The sequence below is a fragment of the Mytilus californianus genome, unplaced genomic scaffold (assembly GCF_021869535.1).
Source record: "Mytilus californianus isolate M0D057914Y unplaced genomic scaffold, xbMytCali1.0.p SCAF_1, whole genome shotgun sequence".
Classification (NCBI taxonomy): domain Eukaryota; kingdom Metazoa; phylum Mollusca; class Bivalvia; order Mytilida; family Mytilidae; genus Mytilus; species Mytilus californianus.
Window position 1 is genome coordinate 57377332 of NW_026262581.1, and position 13622 is coordinate 57390953.

Sequence of the window (13622 nt, forward strand, 5' to 3'; positions counted from 1 at the left end):
CAACTATGGCAGACAGCAACCAACGACAACCAATCAATTACGAATTCCTGACATTGGACAGGCACATAATGAAAGTGATGGGATTAACTGTCATGTTTTGAGCGCTAAACCCTCTTCTCTCCCTGAACAGATGCGTAATAGCAAGACCTAAGTGTTAAAATCAGTTGGAATGGGATTGACACCTATGATCGTCACGAAGCACAAAAAAAAAATAACAAACAGAGAAAAGGCACAAACTTCAAATCTAAGAGCACTCGTAGTTACTGAAAGCTAGCTATAGTTCAACCATATAATTGAAATTTATTAATTAACTGTGTTACCTAGACTTAAATATGTCCAATTTTATTGAGGAAAACAGGATGGGGGATTGATTGGAGGGGCAGTTATTGGCTGCGGAGAAGAAAGAGAAAACAATCGGTTAAGAAGAAATGAGAATTTCGAAACCGGGGCAGCAAAAAAGGAGAAATATAAAACCCAAGTTTGTCCAACCTTACCAAATTAACATAATGAACTAGTTTCACAACTTGTTTGATTCCTTCATGTAATTTTAATGAAAATTTGATTTGATAAATAAATGATATATATTAGAAATTCGGGATTTATAATGATACAGGGGGAGGGACTATGGGGGCTCAACATGGGTCCTGTCCTCAAGCACCTATGATAGTAGTTTCTGGTAATTCATATCACTGTTGCAAGATTTTCTGTCGTTTTTTTTTCCTTTGTTGATATCAAACCACAGGAAAAAAACAACATCAAGTTCATGCCAAATGCACAAGGCTTATATCGATTAACAAGATATTATATACAACTTTACTTTTTATATTTCTTTTAATTATTTCATAGTAATCTATAAAAAAAACATTATTCAATTAAAGATGAGTCTTACATTTTATCCAACTAGATTTCCGTTTGGTCCAATTTTAACATATGGAGATGAACATGTTTTTGCTGTATCATTCCAAATAAGATTAGTTGGACAATTGTTGACAAAAACATCTCCCCAAAGATCGCATTGATAAAACTTGTGTGGATCTGGATGTGGGTGGAATAAATCATCTAAGCTGTTTGCATTTACTCTGCAAAGACTAGCTGGATTTCCGGTACCAGTGCCAGTTCCGGTTCCGGTTCCGGTGCCTGTTCCAGTTCCGCTCGTTACTGGGGCCATTGTGGTGGTAATAACTCCTCCTGGTTTCAAGTCATACACGCAAGATAATCTTTGTTGATTCCATACCAACCCGATGTTACATTGTAAAATCATTGCTTTTCCGAGTAGATCGCATTCGATAAATTTAGTTGTATCAAGAGGATAAGAAAAATATATAAGTCCTTGTGCGAGGTTTGCATTTGAGCATGGATTAATAGCCCCTGTTTGTGGTGCTCTTGTGGTGGTTGTTGGGGTTGTTATAACTGGCTGTATAACAACAGTTGGTAATACATTGCCACGGGTACAGGAAGCAGTAGATCTGTCGTATGATTCTCCTTTTGGACACTGAATAATGTACATTCTCCCGAACAGGTCGCATTGTATGAATTTAGTACCGTCTGTTGGATGAGGTAGATAGATTGCTTTCTGAGGATTATTTTGGCATGGGTTTGGAATATTTGTCCATTGATCTGCAAAACAAAACATGAATTAAAAAAAACTTTTCTTACTCTCTTTTATTTTATTAATATGTAAGTTGTCGGGTGGTTTATTTTCAAGTTCAGTTGAACTGACGATTGGTATACCAAATAATGTCCTAATTTGTTATCTAGCTTATTATACGAATATAAGAAGGCTGTTGCTAATAAAAGAGTAACCGAACAATAAAACATTGAGACATCTGGAAGTCACCACAAAGGTGCATGCAACATTTGACAAGCATGGACAAAAGAATATTTGGGGGTACGCCAATGAGACATCAACCAATGGACATAAAAAAAACAAGCAAAAGAGAAATAACGACAACTGGTCTTCAACAATTAAAGTAAGATGTATATGTTACAGTGAATTTGTATAATTAGAGATTATGTAGAATCCAATAGTAAAGTCAATAGTAATAACAAGTATATATAATCCCTGACAATGACCAGTGATTATACATAATCACTGAAAATTTTATGAATTATTTTACAAATTCCCTGATATTATTTCAGGGATTATCAGTAATACAATTAAACAAAAAAAAATCCTTTGTTTAATAAAAATAAATCATCTTTTGATTATTGCCTACCCTTTTAAATCTTAAGAGGACAATTTTCATTCCCTGATCATTTATCGAATCTGAAAGGAACAGTTTTTCCAGTGATATGGTATTTAACTGTGTTGAACCACATTAACTTATAAACAAACATGTATTAAACATTGAAATTACTAATACCAACATTCTCAATAATATTAATAGTGACATGCATTTATTGTTTGTCCAAAACAACGTCAAATGCACATTCATGTGATGAAGGCATCTGTTTTATGTTTTCTATGTTACCAATGAACAAGAAATTCAAACTTAGCAATATGTCACTAAATGAACAAATAGAGGAGGCAAACATTGGTTGTAAAGATTTGATACCGATTCCGCATATTGATCACGGAATGGAAGACAAAAAAAATAATGACCCTTGTACATGTATAGACTAAAAAGGATATTGCCTGGCTACGAAGCAAAGAACTTTGCTCAGATCTCACACAATAAATTAATTGGAGGTGGATGATTCACATTTTTGTTCTCTTCAACGTACAAATGTACAGTAAATCAGATTCAATATATGAAGGACAGGTTTTTTTTATAAAGTGGATATCGTTGCGAAAAAACAGAAAAGCAGAGCATGAAAATGGTTGATTGTTAAATCTGCAATAGAAGTTGTCATCTAAATTTTCAATGCGATTTATATCAGAGTATTGTGCTTAACATTTTAATATTTATACTTCTAAAAATGTTTAAATATGATTTTATAGAATGAATTATTTTACTTTTATGAACTATCTCTTCATTCCAGTTATTATGTATAATCCCTGACATTTTTTTCTAGTGATTATGCATAATTCCTGAAAATTTTATTGATTATATATAATCACTTAAGTTACCAGTGATTATACATAATCCCTGAAAATTTCAGGGATTATACATAATTCCTAATTATACACATTTACTGTAACATATATACAATACAGCAAAAATTATAACGCCTTCGCGTTTAGACAAGAGGTGAATAAGTTTAACAGAAGCTACGATAGATCTAGCATAGCACAAATTCCACAAGGTACGAACATATAAAGAAACAACCACTGTCACAGTGTTCTTCATTTTTTGTTTTTTAACATTGGTTTTCTCTTTTGAATTGTTCAACATTTTTCATGCGAGGACCTTTTATACCTTACTATATTGTATGAGTTTTGCTCATTGTTGAATACCGTACGGTAACCTTTAGTTGTTTATATCCTCGTGATTCGGTCTCTGTTTGATAGTTGTCTAATTGACAATCATACTGGTCTCTGTTTGATAGTTGTCTAATTGACAATCAGAATGGTCTCTGTTTGATAGTTGTCTAATTGACAATCATACTGGTCTCTGTTTGATAGTTGTCTAATTGACAATCGTACCACATCTCGTTAATTTTATGCTGACGCGTTTCTCGGAACCTCTTTTTGTAGAAGCACTTCAAATTTGGCATCCTTCACCTAGGTCGACTCATTTTTAAGAGATTCTTCATTGATATATTCTTGTTCACCTCATTAATATACATGAAAGATTTGCCACTTAAAGTTAAGCAAACAGTCAATTAGGAACCATTCATTTGTTCTTTGCAATCACGAGATTTTAATTTAGTTTGCATCATAGATTACTTCGTAGATTTCTAGGCAACGAACAGGAAGTAGGACTAAGCTAGTTAAATTGTCATAAGGCTTAGACAAGAGTCTGAGAGTGAAACTTCAGACAGTGGATATTCCAATAAAGGTTTTGGAAATTTTGAAAACTATCACAAAGTCAAGTTTGTAGTTATCCTTCATGCTTAATATCATTCAGGTTGCACAGTTAGACGTTTTGGACGAAAAATATTTTAAACGGCAAAAACACGAAGATCATACAAGTAAGTGTTCAATTTAGAAAAAAACGTAATTCTTAATTGTGAAGATTATACATTGTAACAACTGTTTTTATTTTAACATATACTAGATTTCGATTATTTTTTTGTTGTTCAGGCGTATGTAAAGTCCGAGAATTGAAAACAGTAAACTGCAATTGTGATTGTAAATAAATAGATCAAGAATCCCTCAAATTTCACATTTTATTTCTTGTCCTTTTTTTTTTAACCATAAACAAAGCTTGAGTCAGGGCAATTGTGTCAAAGATAAGCCAGATAATATCACAACCATCAAAATAGACTAAATCCTCAAATGAATAAAATGAAACTTTGTTAGGACTTAAAGAGTAATATGGTAATCAAATCACACTGATTTTTAGGAAGCAATTCAAACAGAAGAAAAAATCAAAGTACATGTATGTATGTAAAACGGAATGCTTGATTAAAAACACCGTTTAATATTTGGAAAAAAGAGAAACATCCAAAATTCATACAAATAGCAGATATATTTCATGATTTTATTACCATCTAAATCCTGTCAGACTTTAATATAACATTTTATTTAGATGTTCTCAAAAGAATTTGCTAGCCGACTGAAACCTATTTATACTTTTTCTCTATATAATGTCAGTTGTTTCTAACACGGGAACTCTAGTCACCGACCATACGTGGTCCTGTTAAGAATATGAAATACTCGATAATCACTGTTAAGTCGAAAAAGAGAGGCTTATCTTTGGTCATGATACCCATTCTACTTGCAGTCAAAACATGTTGACAATATATGTTCGTCCTTATGTTTATTTGTATGGTTAAACTTTTTAAAGTTCTAAAAATCCAGGAATTACTTTTTGTACTAGATGAAGTATAAAAATAAGAAGATGTGGTATGATTGCAATAAGACAGCTCCCCACAAGAGACCAAATGACGTAGACCAAATATAGGTCACCGTACGCCCTTCAACTATGAGCAAAACCCATTTCGCATGGTAAGCTAAAAAAAAGACCCCGAAATAACAAATGTAAAAAATTCAAACGAGAAAACTAATGGCTAGATGTATGTACAAAACAATAAACAAAAAGCAAATATGATATACAGCAACAAACGACAACCACTGAATTACAGGGTCCTGACTTGGGACAGGAACATATAGAATGTAGCGGAGTTAAACATGTTTGCTGGCGCCAACCACCTATATAATTAATGCAAATAATGAAGACAAATGTGTATTTTGTCGCCAAATAAACCAAATAAATTAAAATTTTTAATAAAAATTAATAAAAATATACATCTATTTCAATCTACTGTAAACTCTCAGATATAAGTGGATTTTTTGTTATAGTTGTTACTGAAATGCTAATGCTTTATTTACCAAATTTGATCGATAAAGACAGGAAGAGTCGTGGAGAAAATGAAGAAACTAACAAGCAAAAATGACATAGTTTAACAGACAAGTTGCTACCGTAAACGTCATTTCACATGGAAGGTGTAACTACACATACCCGTGAAGATACTTGAAGCTAACTAGCAACAAGTCAGAGAGATGCCCTCTTTTAGATTTTCTGTTAAGAAATACAAATAAAATGAATTACTTACCAATGCAGTTTAGCTGTCTTTTAGCTAAAACAAAACAAAAATATACGGTTAGAATATAATCTAATTTCCATTAGTCAGATACCGATTTGTAAGGGAAAAAAATGCCATATTAAAGAAACTGTTCCTCCATGGCAGTTTTCAATCTTAAATGTGGCAAAATGATATTTTCAGAATATATATCGAACTATAAATTGCTTGCTATTGCATTATAGTTTTGCTTGTTTGAACGAACATATGCAAATACAAGGCATTTATTTTTTTAATATTATTTTTTTATTTATGATAGTGAAAACTCTTTGCAATATCCAGAGGTGCGTAATTCTGTTTTACATAAAATGTATTCGTTATTTATATGCTAAATCTCAAGACGTTCTAGCATTTCTAGTAAAGTTTGATATTAAATGTGTAGAATTGAAAAAAAGTAAAATGCAATTTGTTTTATAATGCTTAGAAATTATGACTCAATGTAGTTTGCAAATCAGCAAACACAGAATTGCCCTCTTAATTAAAACAATAACTCGTTTGTTTTCTATTTGATTAGTTTGATGATGTTTTAACATTAGCAAGAAATATTATAAACATTAAAAAAGCCTACCTCTGATTGCTAGAGACCCCGCAACAAGTCCCAGCAGGAGGACTACAGCCTTGAGTGAAACCATACTGATGTGAGCCGTTCAGGAGATGGACCTAGTGGACAGATGAAAGGAGAATACCCAGTATTTAACAGGGTAACGTGACAGTTCATGAGATTGCTTATCAGGAGCTCTCGCTGCAACACGTCATACAATGGACAGACGGATATAGGAAACAAACTTATCTTATTTTAATGTTAGCATAGTTAAAATTGTTAGCTGTTGTCATTTCCACCCTGTAGATATAAAGTAAGTGGTAAATAAATTAAGATAAAAACTTTGATGTAATTGGTAAATTTTTGATACGATTAAAGTTAAATTTATCTAGAATAAGTCGAATAACAGGTGCGGTAACGTTAAATTTCTCATTCTTTAAAATCCTTCCGGAGCTCGGTTGTCAACTATCGCTATTATTTTTCATTAACACGGACATAAATTCTACGAATAATTGAAATAAATTCGATCTTTTTTTTTCGAGAATTGTTTTTTGATGCAAAGCTTTCATTTCCAAAACAAACTGATAGGTTGAACGGAGTTCCGATTCTTTCGAATACTTTGATGGGAGGTTGCATAACTTGCTAATGGGTATAAAATTGACCTATTCTAGTTCGGTTTAGAATTTTATTTGTTTAACAATTAAGATTTTTTGACGTATAAGTTGGCTCTTTTTTCCAAAACAAATTGTCCGTGACTAAAATTGACCTAATAGTTATAATGAAATTTTCATAAATTAATACGAGTATTTTCATTATAGGATATTTTTAAAAGACTCAAAGAAATATATGTTAAGCATATATAATAATGATGGTCTACTTTCACGATTCCCAATTTCCAGCAAAAAAAAATCCAAAAACAGACAGAAGTTCATTTAGAGGCCGCGTATAATGAATCAAGGGTGTAGGTTTTTTGCAGTTGATTTTGTTTTTACATTTAAACAAACACGTGGGTGACATTTTCAAATCGCTTTGTGTCTTAACCTGTCATCTATTAACTTTGTTACAACTTCTGAAAGTTTTCGTGGGAAGATCACCGTTTCTGTGATTTCTAAAACTAAAGGCTTATAAAGAGTGCATGACTGCTCATCATGATTTATTCCCCATGCCAACAATGTCCACTTTTCAATCCTGTTATCCCTAAGGTTTTCCACGATTGGAACGGAATGAGATTAATTTTAACAAATCTAAAGACCAACAAATAATTATAAATAAACTAGAGGCTCTCAAGAGCCTGTGTCGCTCACCTGTATTTACTGATGCTTGGAAATCATGTAAAATAAGGTTAAAATCATAATTAATAGTATTAGATATTAGATATTATAATGATATCTAAGATAATAACAAAAAACAGCAAAATTTTTGCCAAATTACTAACTCAGGGGCAGCAACCCAACAACGGGTTGTCGGATTCGTCTGAAAATTTCAGGGCAGATAAATCTAAATCTGATGAACATTTTTCCCACCTGTCAGATTTGCTCTAAATGATTTAGTTTCAGAGATATAAACCAAAAACTGCATTTTACCCCTATTGTCTATTTTTAACCACGTCGGCCATGATGGTTGGAAGGCGGGGTCATCGGACATATTTTTTAAACTAGATACCCTAATAATGATTATGGCCAAGTATGGTTAAATTTGTCTCAGTAGTTTCAGAGAAGAAGATTTTTGTAAAAGATTACAAAAATTTATGAAAAATTGTTAAAAATTGACTATTAAGGGCAATAACTCTCAAAGGGGTCGACTGATAATTTTGGTCATGGCGACTTATTTGTAGATCTTACTTTACTGAACATTATTGCTGTTTACAGTTTATCTCTATCTATAATAATATTCAAGATAATAACCAAAAACTGCAAAATTTCCTTAAAATTACCAATTCGGGGGCAGCAACCCAACAACAGATTGTCAGATTTGTCTGAAAATTTCAGGGCAGATAGATCTTGACCTGATAATCAGTTTTACTTATGTCAGATTTACTCTAAATGCTTTGGTTTCAGAGATATAAGCCAAAATCTACATTTTACCCCTATGTTCTATTTTTAGCCATGGCGGCCATCTTGGTTGGTTGGCAGGGTCATCGGACATATTTTTTAAACTAGATACCCTAATGATGATTGTAGCCAAGTTTGGTTAAATTTGGCCCAGTGGTTTCAGAGGAGAAGATTTTTGTAAAAGTTTACGGACGACGGACGACGGACGCAGGACGACGAACGACGGACACAAAGTGATGAGAAAAGCTCACTTGACCTTTCAGGTCAGGTGAGCTAAAAATAAGGAAATATGTTGTATGATTGCCAATGAGACAACTATCCACCAAAGTTCAAATGAAGTGGATGTAAGCAATTATAGGCAACTGTACGGCCTTCAACAGTGAGAAAAAGTTTGGTTCAAACTGGTAATACAAAAAAATTTATTATGAATGTGATTTCAAAGGAACATAATAAAAGTCACTGTTAAAAGGTTTTAAAAATTTTGTAGATCTATGCAATTATCTTGGTCAGATCATATCAATTATGTTGCCATTGAAATTGTTTCTCCATTAGCATGATTAGCGTCACTTTAGAGAATCGAGAAATATCTAAATCATTATGCAAAAATTCTTTTTTACTATGCATATATTCGGTGTAAAGACTTTTTTTTTAAATATCCCTAAATATTTTACATCGATTTGAAATTGTAAATTCAAAGAAGATTCATGATTTCTTTATTGGTTGGTTTTTACTTTAACGTCTACTGGCAAATAGTTTATGCAAATTCATTTGAGCCATACTAGAAACAGGTGCAAATGAATATCCCATAAGGAAGGACACCCCCACCCCTCCTCCAATACCGTTACTATGATAACTCTTTTTCTTCATAAGATGTTATTTTCTTAAGTATCGATCGGATGGGCTTAGTCCTAATACATTTTCTATGAAGAGACGTGACAAATTTATCTTTGAAACTATTGTAATTGATTTTCCAGATATTAACAGTAATATACCGTGTTTAATCTGCATACAGAGTATATGTGTCACGAGAATATGTGACCTGACTATTAGAAAAGAACTTTATAATAAAGAATAATTATGTAAATTTTGGAAATAATCAAATTTGGAGTGCAAAAATACTCGTTAGATGGTTTAAATAAATTACAGACTACTAATGGAACTTTAAATTCGGGGGGCCTCGGTGGCCGAGTGGTCTAAGTAGTTACTTCTGTAATCACTAGCCAGTCAACACCGAGGTTGTGAGTTCGAACCCCGCTTGTGCGGGTGCACTCGACTCCAATCTTAATTGACTAGGATTGTCAGTTTTCCTATCGAAGGTCGGTGGTTTTCTCCGGGCACTCCTCCACCAACAAAAACTGGCCGCCACGAAATAGCCTAAAAGCGGTGCTTAAAAGTGGCGTTAAAACACCAAAATCAATTAAATCCGGTTGAAAGTTATGACTTTTCGACTCTCTATGCTTCACTTTCATGCCATTTTATCAAACAAGAGTTTTATTAATTTATTAGATAGTCCAAATGTTGCAACTCATATAAAGCCTTCTTCTGTAAAGAAAAAAGATGAATATGTAAGATATCCTTTCTTGAACTATGATGAGATGATTTCAGCTGCACATTTTCTCCTTTATAACATCTACGCGCGATTTTTTTTTTTTTTTTTGGCAATACATTTATCCATAAGTTGGAGGTAATCCTATGGGAACCATTTGCATCCCTTTAATAGCAGACTTGTTCCTGTATTGTTATGAAACTAAGTTGAATTTGAATGTCCTTTTGGTATCTTTCGCCTCTCTTTTATGGCAAAATTTAGCAAAGATTTGCCTTAATCAATTTACAGTGACTTACTTTGTACTATTTCTATCCACATATTGCACTCAACTCAAAATTATCCCCCAAGTGCTGCATGTTTCATCAAATCATCCCTAATTTCAACTTGTTTCATCAAATCAGTCTCAATTGCAATTTGTTTCATCAAATCAACCCAAATTGCAATTTGTTTCATCACATCTCTTCAACTGGTCAGTAATTTTACAAAAGCTGCTGTAAACAACAATAATAAATATTTGTAAGCAATCTTCGCTAGTCCATGCCGCGAATCTTTCTTAATCGGCGGGCAGACCATCAACAATGGGCATTCTTTCGGTAAAGAACCAAATTGACGACGAAAGAGATTTTTTTATTCACTGTTGTTAATATTCCTTTTTTGAACACTGATTTTCCTATTACGTCGTGTATATTTTTCAACTCGGTTGCTATGCCCATGTCCATGAGAAATTATAAGCCAGAATTATCGTTACCACAAATTACTTAAATTTGTAGCAATAGTTGTTTATTGATGTTCAAATCTCGTAAACTAATTAGAAGATACAAACCAAAATAAAAAAAACCCACAGTTTTGACATGAAGTCAAAACAAAGCAATACCTGATTTGACGAGTGGATAAGCGACCCCTTCTATACATGCATCACACGCCATGTGAATCCACACTCAGTCAAAATTCTCTGACAGATACAACTATTTGGGGAAACCACATCCTTCTTTTTTAACGGTGATGTTTTTTAAAGAGCTTGTAAACAATGAAAAGATAAGATCCATAATTACATATTGATTCTTTTGAATAAACGTATTTCTAAAGGTTATATTGATGTATCACTAATATTGTAGTAAGATTTTTTTAATAAAGATCTTATAGGTACGAAAGTTGATTTATTTAGATAACGCAATTCAAAATTAAACATGTATTTCTATTCAGTTGTTAACACTTATGGTCCAAAATAATATCGATACTTACGGTTTTGCATCACTAATATTGTAGTAAGATTTTTTAATAAAGTTCTTATAGGTACGAAAGTTGATTTATTTTTGATAAGGCAATTCATAACTAAACATGTATTTCTATTCAGTTGTTAACACTTATGGTCCTAAATAATATCGATACTTACGGTTTTGCATCACACAAGTTCATTTTCTTCTCAAACTGACTAAGCCATCTTTACATCAAATCCATGGTAGCGTTGTTGATGTACTGATTGATAAATAGTCTGGGAAAATTGGTTTATTTATCGGTTGACATTGGGCTTTGAACTAGCTTTCCGTATCTGTGAATACTCTTAAATGGGTATTATGTATCGGTTGTCTTTGTTATGTTATATGACCTGTCTAGTTATGTTTTTTGTTCGATGTTGTTACACTATATCATGTTCTGTTCAAAGTAACGGGGAGGGTTGAGAACTCACAAACATACTAGTATTAAATTCAGCCACATTTTGTATGTGCCTCTACCAAGCAAGGAGTCTGAAATCCAGTGATTTTCTATGGTTGCAGTCCACCCCAATGTTTTTTTTTCATTATTATTGAAGTATAAATCAGGCTGTCGGTTTTCTCTTTGGAATTATTCTTCACTTCATCATACAAGGGCCTGTACTAGCTTCGGTTGCTCTGCGGTATGGGTTTTACTTTTTGTCAAAGGCCGTACGATGACCTGTAATTGTTCACATCTGTCCCCTTTAGTCTTTGATGGATAGTTGTCTCTTTGGCAATCATACCACATCTCCTTATTTTTATATTCATATACAAAAAAATGTATGTTAAAGCTTGCAGTGATTATGCAGACTTAAATATACCTCTCAAAAGAGCTAAATCAAGGATTTATCTCATTATATTTCGTGTTTGACTGGTTACCGATCTATAAATACGCGGACATTATCGAGTGCAAAATAACATCCCTTATCGCTTGTTATAAATTCATTTCTTGAATGAATACTCATAAAAATATTGTTTTTAGAACATAAATTAATAATATGAAAATGTTTTGTCGTTAGAAATATATGTATAAGTAGAAAATTAATAATATGAAAATGTTTTGTCGTTAGAAATATATGTATAAGTAGAAAATTAATAATAGCTATGCATACGTACAGAAAAATTGTGTTAACGCATGCGGAAGAATATCTCAAGAACGTTTTGCGGGAAAATATAAATGCCTGCTCAAATCCAATCTATTATAAAAATCGAATTATTACAGAAGAGTGTTCACCATGCACTTGCATTGCACTATTATTAGAATAGTAGAATAGAATGATATACAAATGGATGAAAACTATATATACATGTAGCTGTTATATACAAATATTAATATAATATTACTACAATATTATACTGGTTATTACGGTGAGGTTGAATTCCCTGTCATTTATTCATCATCCACGCACGAACTTGTCTCAGAAAAGAATATATCTCTGTACATTAACCTCACTTTCAGGTATAGTGATGTGATTTACTTTCTGAGACAAGTGCTTGTGATCATCCACAATCAGCCAGCTATTGTACAAATAACAGGACTGAGGTTACCAATAAGTTTTGAATTATTTGTACTTGTTCAATTGGATAAAGTGTTCATAGTGTAAAGATTCAAAATTAGGATAAAACAATATAAGAAATAAGTACATTGTCGGAAAATAAGAATATGAATCAGGTGAAAATCTAGGTTGGTCTCGCTTTTCTTTCTTTTTTCTAAAATCCGTACAAATAAATATTATATTTTCCAACAATGTATATATGGTACTTTTATGTAATAACCTTAAAATGGCAGTTTTTAACCATTTTTGCTGCAATGTCAGAAAAAATATCAACCTTTTGGTATGAAATTATTAAAAGGCAAAGTAAACCTCGCCTTTCTAGTTCTAAGCCTTAAACTATGATGTTATTTTTTTCTGGCATTAACCTTATATTGTTTAATACATTTATTTGTATATAGTAACAATTGACAATGTCCCTGGATTTTTTATTTTAACAACTTTCATAATAAATCCTGCCAGAATATTTTATTTTGAAATATTACATTAATACCTTCCTGCATTCGTCAGTTTTGTTATTGAAATAACTTTTTTGGTCTTTTGGAAAATGTTGTTTGTGCTGTATTTAGACCCCTCTACCAAGAAATTTGTTTTGCATGCACACGTATAAAAATTGCGGTTTTTATCCAACGCAATCATAGGTTTGAACGTTGTTTTCAATTTAGACTTGTATATAATTATATATATATCCGTCAGTTTTGTTATTGATTTATTTATATTTAGTTTATGGTTCATTTTTTGTTAAAGATGCCTCAGTTATTCATGTGATTGTATTACTTTCGTAAAGCCGGGGCATGAGTGAGCACTTTAGACATATTATTTTGCCCCGTCCAAAACCTTGTCTCCGTGTTAATTAGTCCGTATATTTGTCTTCTTTTGTTATTTGTTGTTTTCGTTCTGTGTGCTTAAATCAGGAACATATATATTGACGTTAGATAGACTGTTCCCAGCTTAAATCAACCATTAATTGTATAAGTCGATTGGGTTATG

General features: G+C 32.4%; 1 protein-coding gene across 1 annotated transcript; it reads right to left on the reverse strand.

Annotated features, from left to right (window-relative positions):
• Positions 1 to 809: 809 nt before the first annotated feature.
• On the reverse strand, positions 810 to 6373 carry LOC127722118 (uncharacterized). The gene is made up of 3 exons (XM_052228965.1): positions 6257 to 6373; positions 5662 to 5685; positions 810 to 1617 (listed from the first exon to the last, which is right to left on the reverse strand). Exons 1-3 carry the CDS (start codon positions 6318 to 6320, stop codon positions 893 to 895), a joined length of 813 nt encoding a protein of 270 aa, XP_052084925.1. The 5' UTR covers positions 6321 to 6373; the 3' UTR covers positions 810 to 892.
• Between the last annotated feature and the right edge of the window lie 7249 nt (positions 6374 to 13622).

Bases quoted from the DNA above. Each gene is read 5' to 3' on its own strand.
- LOC127722118 (XM_052228965.1), bottom strand. From the start codon at position 6,320: ATGGTTTCACTCAAGGCTGTAGTCCTCCTGCTGGGACTTGTTGCGGGG. The intron at 5,686-6,256 runs GTAGGCTTTTTT...GTTTTGTTTTAG, and splicing joins GGGGTCTCTAGCAATCAGAG to CTAAAAGACAGCTAAACTGC. The intron at 1,618-5,661 runs GTAAGTAATTCA...TTTGTTTTGCAG, and splicing joins AAGACAGCTAAACTGCATTG to ATCAATGGACAAATATTCCA.